The sequence below is a fragment of the Pongo abelii genome, chromosome 7, assembly GCF_028885655.2.
Source record: "Pongo abelii isolate AG06213 chromosome 7, NHGRI_mPonAbe1-v2.0_pri, whole genome shotgun sequence".
In the NCBI taxonomy this organism is placed as follows: Eukaryota; Metazoa; Chordata; class Mammalia; order Primates; family Hominidae; genus Pongo; species Pongo abelii.
This window is the reverse complement of record NC_071992.2, coordinates 113,829,377-113,847,430: the sequence shown is the minus strand read 5'-3', so window position 1 is coordinate 113,847,430 and position 18,054 is coordinate 113,829,377. Positions and strand designations below refer to the sequence as shown.

Sequence of the window (18,054 nt, the reverse complement as noted above, 5' to 3'; positions counted from 1 at the left end):
ACAACACACCACAACAACACGGCCTCTGCAGTGCCAGGGAAATGGTACTTCTGAACACTTTCCAAGTGGCATTGCAAGGAAAAAGGTTCTTTTTTTCTTCATGGCATTGATTTCTTAAGTAAATCTTTTGATTCTGGAGTCAAGAACAAATGAGATCTCTGTGCTTTTTGAAGTTAGTTCTCAGCAGGGGATTTTGTTTAATACACATCAAAAGCACATTGCTCTTCCCTGGGGCCTATATCTTAGAGGTCTAGAATATGTCACATTCTGAGAACCCCCTCCTGGGTGCCCTCTCCTGGGGAGTTGGTGCAGAGTCTGGCTCTAAAGCTCATTCTCCACTCTGCTCTAGGAAAAGATATTTTACATTTTACAAATAGATATTTACATATAGATAATTTACAAATAGATATTTAAAAATAGATTATTTCCTTTTATTTCCCCACCAAAGATTCATGGTAGCTGGAGGGGACAGGGACCACTGGGAATGGACAAGTCAGGGTGGGACATTGTTTACCAAATCAGGATGCGAGTTTCCTGGATTGGGCTGCTGGCCCCCTGCCCTCCTGGAGGAGGAAGGAACAAAAAGGCAGCCGCAGAGGCAGGAAACTGGGGAGAATGCAGGCTGACCTGCTGAGAAGAGTGGGGGCAGCAGCAGGGGTAGAGATAACTGGAAAGTGCGTGGGAAGGAAGGGAGAGATAAGCCCTGTGGAAAAGAGGGTTAGAAAGCAAAAGAGGGAAGAAAGCTTCCAACATAGAAGAATGCAGCTCAGGGGCTCCGAGAGGCATCTTCCTGCAGAAAGAGTTGGCAGGTGAGGAGTGGCCCCTACAATCTTAACAGGCGGGGAGCTGCCAGGACCACACTTTGGTCCTCTGTATACGCTGGACCTCTTTGTCAGCTGAGAAAACATCCTCTGCCAGCACTACCATGGGGTAAAAATGCCTTGGTATTCCACACCATCCAAGGAGAGATATGTTACTTTTTCTGCCCTTCCATTCCTATCCCTACTCCAACTCATGAATTCCAACTTAGGGAATTCCAGGGCAGCTCCATGTGCTGAAGAAAAACTCTGTCTATCTACTCTTCGTCATTCTGTGGTTTGGGCTTATGTGTCCTTTCCCCAGGGCAATCTCCCTGAGCACCCAGGCCTAGATCAGGTCCTGGGGTTGCACACTCCTTCATGTCCTGAATTCTTCCTCCATTACACTGTGACAACTATAGCTACTTATTTGTATAATTATATATTTAATGTCTGTCTCAGCTGGGTGCTCATGCCTGTAATCCCAGCACTTTGGGAGGTTGAGGCAGGAGGATCGCTTGAGGCCGGGAGTTTCAGATCAGCCTGGGCAACATGGCGAAACCTTGTCTCTACAAATAGTTAAAAAACAAGCCAGGCATGGTGGTGCACACCTGTAGTCCCAGCTACTCATGAGGCTAAGGCAAGAGGATCACCTAAGCCCAGGAGTTCGAGGTTACAGTGAGCTGTGATCACGTCACTGCACTCCAGCCTGGGTGACAGAGCATGACCCTGTCTCTAAAAGATAAATAAATAAAAATATGTGTCCCTTGGCCAAAGTGTAAGCCCCTGGAGCACGTTGTGTTTATCTTGGCCTTTGTTGAAAACCCATTGCCAGCACAGTACCTGGGACATAGTAACACAGAATGAACACTTGAAGATGAATGAATGAATTCTAATGGTTCCTCTAGAAGAGTGACAAAGGAGCAGGACTTACTGCACAACTTCTTCTGGAACACAGAGGTCAGTGTCTCAATCTGGCTGAAATTGGCCACCAGGAAGACGTGGTCCTCGTGGGGCTCACTCCCAATGGCCTTCAAGGTGTTGAAGTCTACCTGGCCCACACCAATGGCAAAGATTAGGATGCCCGTGTCCCGTGCCTTAGCAGCCACCTCGGCCACGGAGTCCTGAGGTCTCCCATCCGTCACGATCATTATGACCCGTGGCACATTCTCCCTCAGGGGCCGGGCCCCCTCTGCTTCTGAGAATGCGATGTTCAGGGCATACTGGATGGCCAGCCCCGTCATGGTGCCCGTGGACAGATGCCGCATCCTCTTGACTGCACGCTCCACCTCGGACTTCCTCTTGAAGGTCTTGAGGGAAAACTCATTCTTGACAGTGCTGCCATATTGGAGCAGGCCCACTCGGGTGACATCAGGACCAATGTCCAAGAATTGCAAGATGTCCACGATGAACTCCTTGACCTTTGCATAGTCATGGGTGTTGACACTGCGGGAGCTATCAATGATGAAAACCAGGTCTGCCCGCTTGTTCTCACAGGAGCTCTCTGGGGAAAGAGAAGAGGTCAAATATATTAGAAGAGAGGCCAGGTGTGGTGGCTCACACCTGTAATCCCAGCACTTTGGAAGGTGGGTGGATCACCTGAGGTCAGGAGTTCGAGACCAGCCTGGTCAACACTGTAAAACCCTCTACTAAAAATACAAAAATTAGCCGGGTGTGGTAGCGGGCACCTGTATTCCCAGCTACTCGAGAGGCTGAGGCAGGAGAATCACTTGAATCCAGGAAGCACAGGTTGCAGTGAGCCAAGAGAGTGCCATTGAACTCCAGCCTGGGCAACAAGAGCAGGATTGCATTAAAAAAATAAAAATAAGAATAAAAACATTAAAAGAGAGTTAAGGACCCAGGGCAGACCGGCTATTGTTGGAAATCCTGGGGCTGATGATCACCTCTGAAATCTCCTTCATCAATTTTCCTCCCCACTCATGAAAGTTATAAGGGTATATTTGTGCATGGCTGGAAGATCATGACTACTGGCTATAATCAGATAGCAATCCTTTTTGCAAGATAAATGAACATATTAGTTTCTAGAAAGTCGCCAATGCAGTTTTTATGTAACCAAACACATGATCAGGGTCAAAATTATTTTATTCTTTACTGCATGACACATAAGCTTGGCTGGGCACTGCAGAGAATATAACAGAAACTTAGGACAGGGTCCAAAGTTAAGGAGCTTCCAGTCTACCTGTGGAGAATTAACTAATAAAACCATGAAAGAATAACTGGCATGAAAACTGTGTCGTCCTGACAATAGCTGCTAAGAGAATAGGGATATGAATGGGCTGGGGTCAAGGAGATGGGACGTGAGCTGACCTTATATATGCATGGTGTTTGGATTAGAGAGAAGGGGCACATGCAGTGGATCACATGAACCAAAGCCCAAGACAGAATGAATGTGGTGGGTAACAGAATAAGTGATGAGACCTTGTAGTAGAGGGTATACTAGGAGTTGCGGCAGAAATTAGTTGGACAGATGGCCTAAGCCGGTTTAAAAAGACCTTTCCTTTCAGACTGAGAAATATGTACATGATGCCACCAGTGAGGGGCATCTTAGCAACATATTATGTAACTCACCTCTCCCATAGGGAAGTTACATGATGAAAAGTCAACAGAGTCTGGCAGTGGTTTGCAAGATGGATGGTCTACACAATTTCTGGACTAATCTCATTGAGAGGGGGACTCAGATCTAATCCTAGGATAGTAGTGGAAATGGAGAAAAGGGGACCTGACTAAGAAATATTTCAACAAAGGACAGAGTTAAATTGGAAAAAGGCAAATATTAAGTCCCTTACCACCATGACTACCATAATTATGCCTTAAGCATCTAAGCAAGAAGACTGTAAAAGGTTTGAGTCCATGGACAAACTCATCCCTTTTGTGTTTCTAGTACGAGGATGATATTGGATGAGATGAGAGGCCTCTAGCTTCAGTGGGTGGAGGCTGGGCACTCCCGTTGGAGTTTCTCGGATATTCTGAGCTACTGCCTTTCACCAGGGTGAGTCTCTCCTTCCCCATTCTTTACTCCCTTCCCGGACTTTGCAGCTGAATCAGGATTTGAAAGGGATTAGAAAAGGGATCCCAAATGCTTGCCCTAAATCCTAATCACCACAGCTGCAAGAAAGAGAGAGAAAGCCAAAATGAAACAGTAAAGCTAGTCATAAAAATGAGAAGTGGGAAAGGCCCGTGAAGTCATCCTGTCCAGGCCAGCTTGCCAGGCTGTGACTCGTCCCTGAGTGCCTGCACACACACCTCATCCTTGCCACCTCACAAGTCTAATGATTTTAGGGGAGGAGGCACCCCCAAACACCAGTAGCCTGGCAAGAAACCAAACTTCTGACATACCCATGCATAACCCTGAGGGTTGGGTGAGTCCAGGGTGAGTGTCTCAAAACAGAGGCCCCAGAAAGTGAGCCTTTGAGGGCTCAGCGATAAGATCTATATGAAACCTAACATTTCCAGAGCACTTTGTCACTATGGTGTCATTTGATTTTCAGAACAAGTTTTTGAGAAAGGATCAAGAAGCATCATACCCATTGCACAGATGAGAACATGGGAGCACTGAGAGTTTGAAATCTTTCATAATTTAGAAAAAGAAAAAAATATACAGGGGTGCAACCAATATCCACCTCATTGGGCAGCTGTAAGAATTTAAGGAAATGATGTAATGAAGGATCCAGCACTTGAGAACTCCCAATGTGTGTTGGCTGCATGTACAGGCTCTCCCCACCCCTCCATCAGCCTTTACTCGTGTCTAGCCCTAGGCTGGGTAGGAGCAGGGTTACAGCTATGGCTATGTGGTTGGTGCTGCACACAGGCACCTGCTCAAGGAGGTGAGAGGAACTGAAATCCAGCCAAGCCCTGAGCCCCAGAGGCTGAGTCCACCCTAAGAGGCACCTTAAGGCGGTGCTTTTCAGCCAGGTGCAGTGGCTCATGTCTGTAATCCCAGCATTTGGGAGGCCAAGGCGGGCGGATCACGAGGTCAGGAGATCGAGACCATCCTGGCTAACATGGTGAAGCCCCATCTCTACTAAAAATACAAAAAATTAGTCAGGTATGGTGGCACACGCCTGTAGTCCCAGCTACTTGGGAGGCTGAGGCGGGAGAATCACTTGAACCCAGGAGGCGGAGGTTGCAGTGAGCTGAGATGGCGCCACTGCACTCCAGCCCGGGCGACAGTGCAAGACTCTGTCTCAGAAAAAAAAAAAAGGCGGGAGTGCTTTTCTAATTTTCATGAAGGCTCCTATGGTTTAGCATATAGCCCTGGGTTGGGGCAGTAGATGATGGATCTGCAGGCAGTAGATGGGATCTGCAGATCCCAGGAAAGAGGACAAGGGGGAGCATTCCCAAGACCCAGGCAGACCCTCTCCAAGAGCCACACCTGCCCCACCCTTCATGTCTGAACTCACTGCAGGCAGAATGTAACCCAATAATCTTTACCTGCTGAGAAGAGGGGCCAGCCTTAGACCCTGCCATGGAGGAGGATATTAATTAAGGCACCTTTGAAGGGAGGGAAATTCACACAAGACTCGCACTCTGAGAACTCTCTTCCTTTGGAGATCTTTGGAAGTAGCGGAGCCTCCTTGGATTGGGCCTTTATTATGGGTCTTAGTCATGGCGTCAATATCTATCCAAGCATCACAATCAATTTAAAGGGAAGCCTGGAAGTTCCATGGAGAATTGTGTGCTAAATTGGATTCTTTCCCTTCAAAACAAATGGGTAGTTTCCACAACACCTGCACATGTACAAAAACACCACAAAGGTTCAAAATGTTGTTGGAGGTTCCAAGAAAGCTGTAATTCTGAGTTGAAAACACCAAGTCCTGGCAGCCCAAGTAACTGAATTTTCTTCAAAATGTGTCCTTGGGTCCCTTGAGGGCTCAGAACCACAGTCTCATAGCTTGTCCCTGAAAGGGCTAGTTCAATGGTTCTCAAACTCAAGTGTGCATCTCAATTCTCCAGAGGACTTGTTAAAAACTAAGACCAGGCCAAACGCACAGTGGCTTATGCCTGTAATCCCAGCACTTTGGGAGGCTGAGGCAGGCAGATCACCTGAGGTTGGGAGTTCAAGACCAGCCTGACCAACATGGAGAAACCCCATCTCTACTAAAAAAAAAATAATAATAATAATACAAAATTAGCTGGGTGTGGTGGTCCACGCCCATAATCCCAGCTATTCAGGAGGCTGAGGCAGGAGAATCACTTGAACCTGGGAGGTGGAGGTTGCTGTGAGCCAAGATCGTGCCATTGCGCTCCAGCCTGGGCAACAAGAGTGGAACTTCATCTCAAAAAAAACAAAAACAAAAACAAAAAACAAAACTAAGACCAGTTCACCACAACCCCAGAGCTTCTGATTCTGTAGGTTTCCATTTCTAACAAGTTCCCTGGTGAAGTCAATGTTACTGGTCTAGGGATACACACAGGTCAAAGAAATAGAGAGCTCTCTGGAGAAAAGAAGTTCTATAAAGTCTTAACCTTGCTATCTCACTGGGAATTCCCCAAGGTAAGGAAACTTGTCTCATATACCTTTGTAGGCATGCAGTTGGAAACACAGAAAGTCTTCATTCAATATCTGTGGAATTAAATGGAATTCTGGTGGAAGCAAGTCTTCAGGTGAAAGAGATTGAATCAGAGCAGTTAGTTCAAAAAGATGATGACAAACACGAAGCCAAAAAGTTCTAGAGGAAGTGTGGTCCTGCTAATGGAGTCATAGATTCTAGGACCCAAATCTTTGCCATTTTATGAGGGACCATAACCACTTCTGAAGTTTGATTCATGGAATCATAGATTAGTAGAATCTTAGAGGTGGAGGGGTCCCAACAGAGTCCAAGTCACTCACTTTATAGAAAGGAAAACTGAGGCCCAGAGAGTTGACTCTATCTCTGCAAGGCCCTCATGGCTCACCATGGTCAGACCTGATGCCCTTTCCGTCGTCTCATGGCAGGCACCCTTAGGAAATTATCAATACAGCCAGCATTATGATAGGAGCTTTGCAAATACCTGGGAACACTCTAAAACATTTGCTGTGAAAAGCTTCACAGTTTCTCCACATGGGAACTGTTGAGAGATGTTTCCAGGAAATGGATTTCCTTGATGTGTGTTCTTCTTATGCTGACAACTGGTTCTGATGAAGGACATCCTGCCTCCTTGGCCTAGGAGAAGAACATACAATGATCTTCCTTCTGGCCTCTCATGACAGGGTTTTCAACCACAGTTGGAAGACGGTTTGTGGGCCCATAATAAAACGTCATCCCTCTAACCATAAAGTGATGATCTGGACTCTGTTAACAGCTCTTCCAGTACTGTCAGCTTGACTCCAAAGTCCATGTATCGGGCAAATGAGTGTCTTTTACTCTTCCAGAGAAAGGGAACTGAGCCAGGACAATTTTAAGCAACATTCCTACTCCAGCAGAATGACAATGTGCAACGTCAGAACTATTTCCTCCTCTCCAGATTGCAGCCTTGTCACTAATCAGCTCTCTCCCGTTCTGGCTAAATTCAATCATGGCCGTGTAATCATACTGTAAATATTTGGTGCCATCTGCATGGGGAAGTTAGGACACATTTGCAGAAGGAATGAATATGAATCTCCATGACAAGGGTAAAATCATTTCATCTGGAGACCAAAGGGGGTTCTGAAATCCTAAGTGAAACAGTATTAGAGTCCTATGATCCCATGCAAGCCCAGCTCCTGCCACTTTCCGTCCAAATGATCTTGAGCCTCTCCTTAACCTGTGTGACCCTCAGTCTCTTCCTCTGCAAAATAGGGATAATAATACCTTACAATACTGTTGTGAGACTCAAAAGAGAAAATAATCGTAATTTATAGCTAATATTTACTGAGCACTTAATTAGTGCCAGGCCTTGTTCTGAATGCTTTACAGGTGTTGGCTTGTTTATTCTTCACACACACCTTAGAAAGTAGGAAAGAACACACCTTAGAAAGTAGGTGTTGCTACTGTTCTTCTTTAATAGATGAGGACAGTGAGTCTAGAGAGGTTAGATAACTTGCTTGAGTTCTCCTATCTAGTGTAAAAGTGAACTAAATATGGCCTGAGAATGACTCCATGCTTCTATATTTCAGTCTCTGTGGAAAAACTGCAACCAAGCTTAATAAGTAGACAAGATTGAAAACCTAACTTAGGAGTATGCACTTGTAACAATAGCTGAGTCTTGGCCAATCCCAGTGGCCGTACTTCAACCATTCATACACTGCTGAGTGTTCAAACTGTGTTCAAATAAGACAAACACCAGCCTGTAGCCAATCCACCCGCTGTGTACCTCACTTTTGATTTCTGCACGTCATTTCCCTTTTTTTGTCTATAAATCTTCCACCACGTGGCTGTACTAGAGTCTCTGTGAATCTGCTGTGATTCTGGGTGCTGCCCGATTCACAAATTGTTCATTGCTCAGTTAAACTCCTTTAAATTTAATTTGGTTCAGTTTTTTCTTTTATCACTAGGAAGTAGAGGAGCTGGGATCTGAACCCATCGTGATGGCTCCGTAGTCTGCACTCTTAACCACCAAGCTATACTCATGATGAATATGAAATGATTTTGTCCTTTTAGATCTGCCATTTCCAGAATACTCAAGATGCACCAGGGCTGGACTGGCTCTCCGGGGTCAGTTCTTTCCTTGCCTGGACTCAGGGCCTGAAAGCTATGGCCCAAACTTGCCTACCTCCTGCCAAGCGCTAAAAAACAAAAAACAAACAAAAAAACAATAATATGATGAAAACAGATGCTTGTCTCCCTGGATAGCAGCAGCCCAGTAAGTCAAGCCACTGATGGATCCCGTTCTCACTCCTCGACAAGCGCTTATGGAGAGTTCAGTACGGTCAAGGGCCAGGGGGAGAATGAAGGATGGGACAGGTGCGACGGAAAGAGAGAGGTCACTGATCTTTGAGGGGCTGTGGGGAATAGAAGGACTACAGTCTGGACAGTAGTCAAATACCCAGGAAAATTGATTTCAGAAAAATGTGATGTTCCATATCAATTCCCAGCAAAGTTCCCACGAGCAGATGGTTTGTGGGCACTTAACAAGAGAACCGTGAAAAATGTAATAATACAAGTGAAAAAAAACTGTTAACAGTTTCTAGGACAGTGGAAGAGTGAAGGGATTAAGGAACTAGAGTATGATTTCCAGGCCGCATTAAAGGCCTACTTAAAGGCTGCAATTATGAAATTTATATAAGACCAATCCAGGTGGTTGCATGTTTTGCTACAGCCACATTCAGCTACACAGATATGGGGGGAAGGCTGGTAAAAGTTGAATTTAACAAGGGTTATCATGTAGCCAAACGAGAATGATGAATCAGGAAAGGGGCAAAGGTAGTTGACAGTGACTATAGTGATTCCCTATGGAATTAAAGCTGGGGAAGCCGGAAATAGAGGAATTGAGGTGAAAGACAGTGAAAAAACAGCGGGATCAATTAACTGGAAGTCCAGATAAGGTCACAGAATTGTTGGAGTTGGAATACTAGTACGGGCAAGCTGGGAAGATAGGAGGTTTAAACTGAGATCACGGTGGGATTAAAGTTACTGTAATTATAGGGTCGAGATAAGAGAAGAGGGTGGCTGAAATCTAGCTGGGAACAGTAGCTCATGCCTGTAATCCCCGCACTTTGGGAGGCCAAGGCGGGTGGATCACTTGAGGTTAGGAGTTCGAGATCAGCCTGGCCAATATGGTGAAAGCCCATCTCTACTAAAAATACAAATAGCCAGGCATGGTGGCAGGCGCCTGTTATCCCAGCTACTTGGGAGGCTGAGGCAGGAGAATCGCTTGAACCCGGGAGGCTAGACGTAGCAGTGAGCCGAGATTGTGCCACTATACTCCAATCTGGGCAACAAAGCAAGGCTCTGTCTCAAAAAAAAAAAAAAAAAAAAAAAAAAAAACAGAGAGAGAGAGAGAAGTGAGTGGCTGAGATCTGGTGGAAGACAAGGATATTGGAGAAAAGAATCTCAAAGCTATTAAAGAATGATTCATGATTCATATGGATCTTGAAATCACCAACAATTATGACAAGGGTAATGCTGGACAGAGTAGCAGTAAGCCAAGAGCTAAAACTTTTCTTAGAACTAGGAATAACCAGAGGATTTTAAAAATTACCTAAGGGTGACCCAAAACACTATGAAGCATGATTAAAAACATGATTAAAATTTCCTAAAGAGACAGAGAAAAAACTAGCTCACCAAGAGTTTCAAAGGGACACTGGGGAGAAAAATTAAAGCTGTTTTATGATGAGAGAAGAACAGAGAGACAGCAAGCCATGATCATAACAAGCTAGCAGGAGTTTAAGAAAGAAAACAAAAGGGCGTGCAAAATGTATGTTTTATTCCTAGATGGAACAGATCAAGAGGATCCACGGAACTCTGTAGTATGGATCTCAGTGAGGCAAATGACTGACCCTAATAAGGCAGATTCCCTGTACGCAGAACAATTAGGTAGAACTCTTAGGTTGTGAGCCAGTCATTCAACATACCTATTGTATGTCAGGGCCTGGGGATACAAAGGAAGGAAAAGACTCCTGACTGTGAAAAGGACACAAATAATAACGGAATACAATGAAGCAGGCAGACCAAAAAGATACAGTGTGCTGTTGTTGAGAAATATAAACATATTAAGCCAGTCTGGAAGGAGGTCTCTAATGATACCTGCTAAGAGAGAGAAGGACAGTGAAGGGAGTGGTTGACTACCTCTTGGTAGAGAAGGAGAGAGGGAATGGTTGACTTCTCAGGCTCTAAGGCAAGCTTAACAATGCCATTTTTTTCAGTCCCTGGCAGACATTGTTAATCAATTCTGGCCCTGTCCCCCTCAGCCTGGATCCTTTCAACATGGCATTTTCAGTACCAATAAACAATCTGTCAGAACTGGCACATGAAATAGAATCCTTCTACCAACCTGGTCTTAGAGCCTGGTGCTCTGCAACAAAGATTGAAGTACTCAATTTTACCCATGTCTGAAAAAATGAATAAAGGTAAACTAGCTAATCATATGAGACACTGTCTGACTATAAGGGCTAACATTCTTTTTCAGTGAGAAATAAGGGCAGGCAGACAAGGCTGGCCATGTGAAGGGTCAGCACATGAGCTTCCAGGTAAAACCGCATTCATGACGGAGGGCTGCCAGGTGGGCATGGGGTCAGAGCAAAACAAATAGAAAGATTGTAAGAGATATGCTCATCAGTGAAAGCGGTATGGATCCTCCACTGTAAGAATATAAAACTAGCACATCAGAATACAAGGAAATTGCATCCAATAAGCCAGCAGTCCCCAACCTTTTTGGTACCAGGGACTGGTTTAATGGAAGACAAATTTTCCAGGGACAGAGTGGGGAAGAGGGGGACTGTTTCACCTCAGATCATCAGGCATTAGTTAGATTTTCATAAGGAGTGTGCAACCTAGATCCCTTGCATTCACAATTCACAATAGGGTTTGCGCTTGTATGAGAATGGAATGTCACCACTGATCTCACAGTAGGTGGAGCTCAGGTGGTAATGCTCACCTGCCATTCACTTCCTGCTGTGCGGCCTGGTTCCCAACAGGCCAGGGACTGATATCGGTCCACAGCATGGGGCTTGGGAACCCCGGCTATACGCATTTTATTTATGAGACTTGAACTACATAGGCTTGTCAAAGAGAGACAGAGAGACAGATGGACTGAGAGCAAAGACGACGGTGCGACACAGCACTGGGATCCCACCCACCACTGTGCTCCCGCAGGGGCATGTCCACAGACACCTGCGATGCGGCCCCTGAGCCTCCTCAGGTACTTCTGTCCCTGTATGCCTCCAGACTGTGACCAGCTCTCAGTGCTTAAGGGTAATTGAAACTCTACTTCAGATGTAATTTAGATTATATTTGTTTTTTTACCACAGTGTGACTTCCCCTGCAGTCCCCTGCATTTAGGGCACTTGATTAAGGCACCATGGTACTTGTCCAGGAAATAATCAATTCTCCCCTCTCCAATTCCCTTATTAGTCAGTCGCCAGCTGCGGCATTGCATCAGGCCTGACACTGTAGAATGCAGTTGATGAGCTAGGGCTTTCTTTGACTCAGTCGTGCTCTATTCACATTTTCTGAAAAAACCGCTGGAGAATAGTCTGAAAACTTGCTTCTACTATATTAGGGAGACACCCTGGATTACTTATTGGGTCTAAGACATATTGTGAACTCATTAGCAAATCATTTCCCACTTGGTAACATTTTCCAAACATTTTTGCAAATTCTGGAGGCATTTGTGGTTCTCCCTACACCACTGCACACGATGCTGGGAGGAGCTGTTAATAAGCTGAGTAACACAGTCAGGCCCAGAAAGGGTTTCTGAGGAATGGAATAATGAATAGAAACTAGTAAGATGAAGTATAATTGGTAAAAATGTCAAGCCCTGCATGTAGGGCTCGAAATCAACTGCATAAACCAAAGGAAGGGAGACAGCTGGTTCCATGATAAAATATGGAGCCAGAATGGCAAGTCCAAGCCTTGCATGTCACCCCCATGTCCCCAGCCCTGGCACCTGTGGCCGACACCCCTAATCAGTCCTGGTCTCAGAATCAAAGTCCAACCACAGGATTCCTCTTGACACAGCACCCCAATTTCCCATCACCCACAGACTGGAGGGAGCTTATGAAAATAAACCGATTTGTCTTCCAGATGTCACTTTCCAATCACTCCCAATCACTCCGCCTCCCAGGCTCAAGTGATCCTCCCAACTTAGCCTCCGGAGTAGCTGGGACTACAGGCACACACCACCACACCACCTTATGCCCCAGTCATCTCATCAATGGCTTTCCCAGAGAGAGGCTCTCCTGACAAAAATGGACCTTAATCTTCTCCTTTCTACCAGAACTTTCCCATGAATGAATATTTTAGTGAGTTTCATTGATCTGAGTCCCAAGAACCGGCAATGACAGCTTTAAACTCCTAGTATCGGGCTGGGTGCAGTGGCTCACGCCTGTAATCTCAGCACTTTGGGAGGCTGAGGTGGGCAGATCACCTGAAGTCAGGAGTTCAAGAGCAGCCTGGCCAACATGGCAAAACCCCATCTCTACTAAAAATGCAAAAATTAGCGGGCATGGTGGCGTGCCCCTGTAATCCCAGCCACTCAGGAGGCTGAGGCAGGAGAATCGCTTGAACATGGAAAGCAGAGGTTGCAGTGAGCCGAGATCACACCACTGCACTACAGCCTGGGCAGCAGAGCAAAACTCCATCTCATAAATAAATATATACATACATAAACTCCCAGTATCCATGAGTCTCGGGGAGCTATTCCATCAAAGCAATTTCTTCAAAAGCCACCATCCTAAGGGTCACTAACGGCAAGGTTGCTGATGTTCAGGGGAGAATGAACTCATGAACTCAACCTTCTCCACCAGCCACCACTCCCTGCCCTATACCTTATACCCCAACAATGTCACACTGCCTGTCTGTAGTCCCTACACAGCGCCCTCTCTGCTAGGCATACCCTCTGCTCCCTGTTCAGCTTAAGACTCAGCCCTGTGGTCAACTATTTTGAAAACCTTTCCTTAATGGGCCATTCTCCACTGGCCTCAATGGCCTTCCTCTGAGCCCCAACACTCCCTGCTTACCTCTGTCTGAGCGTCTTCCACCAGTATCTCACACATGCAGCTACCTGGCCACAAGCAGTATCTTCTATGAATCCCTAGTACCCGGCCTAGTGCCAGGCACCTGGCTGCCTGTCTGGGTCCTTGCTTATTCCCTTTGGTGTGTACATGAGCTTCCAGCTCATGTACATGTGGGTGGGGGGTGTGGGAGGGCAGGGAAGAGAAAGACTGCGGATACCCTGCCATGAGCTGGAATGGGCTGGGAATGCTGGTCAGCAGAGACACAATAAAGAACAGGTTGCAGCTGGGATCCTCAACAGCTCGATAACATCAGAAAGAGGTGGGGACGGCTGGGCATCGTGGCTCATGCCTGTAATCCCAGCACTTTGGGAGGCCAAGGTGGGTGGATCACTTGAGGTCAAGAGTTCGAGACCAGCCTGGCCAACATAGTGAAACCCTGCCTCTACTAAAAACACAAAAATTAGCAGGCGTGGTGGCAGGCGCCTGTAATCCCAGCTACTTGGGAGGCTGAGGCAGGAGAATCGCTTGAACTTGAGAGGCAGAGGTTGTAGCGAGCTGCAATCGCACCACTGCACTCCAGCTGTACCCTAGACCCAGGGAATCAGAATCTCTGGGGTTAAGGCCCAGGAATCTGCATTTGTAATTGCTACAAGTGATTCCTAAGCACAACAAATCTGAGAACTCTGTCTCTAAGGATATGTAAGCCTGAGAGACCATCTGCCAAGGGTCTAGAAAAGAAGTTAGTGGCAGGGCACCCCATTCTGATGTCCTGCCACCTTCTTCCCCCAAACCAGGAGTGGCCTTGAAAATATGGCAATCATACAGCCTGGAGTCTCTTGTGTCTCCTGATGCAAATATTCTGTTCCATTGTCAGATCATGTGCATGACAGATATATCTGGCATTCAATTAGGTTCAGAAAATAAAGAAGATAGGCACTGTTACCCTCCACTTGTAGATGAGGAAGCTGAGGCTCAGAGAGGTTAAGTGACAAGTGCACAGTCAGGGGACTAATGAGTGGTGGCAGAACAGGGATTTAAACCCCAAGTTGGTCTGACTCTAATACCTGCATTTTTAGCCATTGCTCTCAGTAGGTGGCCAAGAGTGAAGAGCCCTCTTACCCTCCCCATCACCAGATAACACATTGACTGGCAGCTGAGCCTGGAATGTGACCCAGGAGATAAAGCTCAACTCAAGACACAGTCGCCTAAGTGCAAATCTCCCCACTTCACCCTCTGCCCTGGCCAGTGCCCTGGGAGGCATCGCTCAGGCCCCAGTGATTCATCTGCTGCACCTACCGGAGTTCAAATGTGCCTTCTCAGCACCAGGTCGTGATGACAGTAAGCCCAATGAGTAACTTAATGTGCAGTGATGTCGCCCCACAAATACTTATGGTATTTACTGGCCTGCAAGTCCCATCAATCTATAAGCCACCTTTGAGGTCATGACTTGGACTTATTCATCTTTCATCAATGCCTGGCTCAGGGCTGGCACATAGAAGGCACTGTACCGAAGGCACCACAGGCAAAATACAATGGTTAGTGCTGTACCGTCAGGCCCTGGCCTCAAGAAGCTCACAGTGCAGGGGTCATTGAGACAAGTATAGAGGCAACTGTAGAGCTAGGCAGGGTAAGAAAAATTATAATTCAGTAGGCACAATCTATGTTTAACCAGAACAGCCTAACTCCAGATCACACTGAATGGTCGCTAGAGATTCTTCTTTTTTAAAAATTCGTATTTTTAAAACTTTTTTAAAACTTTTTTCTTTTTTTGAGACTGGGTCTCACTCTGTCACCCAGGCTGGAGTGCAGTGGCGCAGTCTCGGCTCACTACAACCTCTGCCTCCCAGGCTCAAGTGATCCTCCCAACTTAGCCTCCAGAGTAGCTGGGACTACAGGTACACACCACCACACCCGACTAATTTTTTGTATTTTTGAAAGTGACAGGGTTTCGCCATGTTGCCCAGGCTGGTCTCAAACTCCTGAGCTCAGGCAATCCGCTAGCTTCAGTCTCCCAAAGTGCTGGGATTACAGGTGTGAGCCACCATGCCCGGCCTAGAGATTCTACTTCTGAATAAGTGGGGATGAACCCAATAAAGATATATAGAGAATACACTCTACTTCTTGACCAACTACTGAGGATAAAAGTAGCAATGTACACCCAGATGGAGGTGATTTCCAGGGTCTTCTCCCACAAACACCCTGCTTTGGATGCCTGGTTGCAGAAGAAGAAAAGTAGCAGATGGCTTGGGAAAAGGAAGTTGGGGTAGCCAGGCTCCCTGTCCTGCCAGAGCGGGCACAGTCTTCTCTCTGCTCTGTATATTTTCTCTCATGGACCCACTTGTTCCAAAGAGCTAGTAGCAAACAGCTGGTGCCATTCAAGATGCCAGGCACTGTGTGCTTCTCTCAAGAATGCTCAAGATACAGGCTGAATGTCAACCTTCATTCTGACAAGTTCTTCCTGAGCAGAGCCGAAGTTCACAAACAAAAGTTGAAATTTCAGAATTGCCAAATTTGCTCTGTGTACCCTTGAACAAGCTACTACCAAGAAGGGCATTTGCAGAGCAGAGACAGGTGAGTGTGCTGGCAGAGAAAGATGCTTTTGGGATGGATTCCATCTGCCCATGGAGATAGAATCCACCCTGGGAAGTTTTTATGTAAAATATGCTTGGCAATGCCATGGTAAGTTTTTGTTGCTGTTTTACGAAGGTGCTGGGGAATGGGAGTGCATCTTTGGGTAGAAATGATGCTCCCTAAAGCAGAGACTCCAGCCAGTAGGGCCCTGAGGGATTATGGGTTCACACCAGCTCAAATTTCAGTTGTCCCTGCTGACTGTCATAAATTCCTCTAGGAACACAGCCCTCTCAGGCCCTCAGGAAGTGTGCACCAATGAGCCAGCAAAATGGAAAGGAAAAAAAAGGAAAGGAAAAACACGCCACATCACACCAGTCTCCTCTAGTAAATGTTGCATGAGCTGAAAGAAAAGAGACGTCATATGAGGTTCAACAACTGTGGTTTCCAGACCCTGGACAATTTTCTTTGTGAGGGAGCCAAAATGAAAGCTGCCCCAGTTTAGTCCTGGAGGAAAAAGTTTCCAATGAATTGAATTTCCTTGCAACGTAAAGTAGTTTGCTCAAGTCTCACTAAAAAATGCCCCTCACGTCCTCTCTCAGAGTTTGCTATACAAACAGTCTTTTTCTTAATTGACAAAGAGAAGTACAAATAAGCTGTGAAATAGTGGTTTTTCTAAGTGGGAGCTAAATGACGGGAACACACGGACACATAGAGGGGAACAACACACACTGGGGCCCATCAGAGGGTGGGAGGAGGGAGACGATCAGGAAGAATAACTAATGGGTAATAGATTTAATACCTGGGTGATGAAATAATCTGTACAACCAGCCGCTGTGATACATGGGTTTACCTACATAACAAACCTGCACATGTACCCCTGAACTTAAAGTTAAAATTAAAAACAATAGTCAGGCCAGGCACGGTGGCTCATGCCTGTAATCTCAGCATTTTGGGAGACCAAGGTGGGCAGATCACGTGAGGCCAGGAGTTTGAGCCCAGCCTGGCCAACGTGGTGAAACCCTGTCTCTGCTAAAAATACAAAAATTAGCCAGGTGTCTTAGCGCGTGCCTGTAATTCCAGCTACTTGGGACGCTGAGACATGAGAATTGCTTAAATCCAGGAGGTGAAGGTTGCGGTGAGCTGAGATTGCGCCACTACACTCCAGCCTGGGTAACTGAGTAAGACTCTGTCTCAAAAATTAAATAAAATAAAATAAAATAAAATAAAAACAATAGCCAGTGATATTAAAACCTTTTCTTTTAAAAAATGAGCTGACTGAATATGTACAAAATAATTTTGATATTCTCTATCAAACCCCCTCACTATCTTTCTTCCTTTCTCAAATTGAGAAATGATATGTATCTTAAAATTGTAATACACGCACACACACACACACACACACACCATCCCTCAATACAAGAGAGTGCAGAAAGCACCAGGAAACAAAACAGGTAATTTCTGCTCTCTGCAAAGTAAAAAGCAGCATAGGAAGGTTTTAAAAAGCAGCATAGGAAGGTTTTAAAAAGCAAGCTGGCATTTGACCCACAGGAGCACTTTAACTGAATAAATTGCTTCATCTGCTTTCTGAGAATTCAGCAAGTGAAAGCCAGAGCAGAGCAGAGACCTGTGAATAAATAGCAACACAGGGCTGGGCTGCAAGAGAGGAGAGGAAGGAGGTGGAGGCCCCAAAACACAGAGCCTCAGGGCCTTTCCCTGGAAGGAGGAGGGGAGGAGGTGTAGATACGCAAAGAGGAAGGGGCTAGTTAGATAACAGGGCACAAGGTTCCACACCCCTGTGCCAGCAAAGGCAAAGTTTGTCTTCGGAGACAATTCTACCATCATTTTGGTTTGGTTGAGTTGTACAAACATTGCAGGAATCCCCTCTTTGTGCTGGGTGCTAGGGATAGAGTATGAGAACCAGTCTCAGCCTGGGAGGAGCTTACAACCCTGTAGAGAAGACAGATTCATTAAGATTCATAAAAAACATGAGCAGGCCAGGCACAATGGCTCACACCTATAGTCCCAGCACTTTGGGTGGCTAAGGCAGGAGGACTGCCTGAGCCCAGCAGTTAGAGACCAGCCTGGGCAACA

General features: G+C 46.0%; 1 protein-coding gene across 4 annotated transcripts in view; it reads right to left on the bottom strand.

Annotated features, from left to right (window-relative positions):
* MATN2 (matrilin 2) overlaps positions 1-18,054 on the bottom strand; it is a 168,407-nt gene that overhangs the window by 103,974 nt on the left and 46,379 nt on the right. For 3 of the 4 annotated variants that reach the window (XM_024250832.3, XM_024250831.3, XM_063726431.1), the window contains exon 3: positions 1,732-2,301. In XM_024250832.3, the coding sequence (XP_024106600.1) occupies positions 1,732-2,301 (570 nt within the window). Of the gene's footprint in view, positions 1-1,731; positions 2,302-6,809; positions 6,962-18,054 lie in introns of all 4 variants that reach the window. The other variant, XM_063726430.1, reaches the window with a different exon arrangement.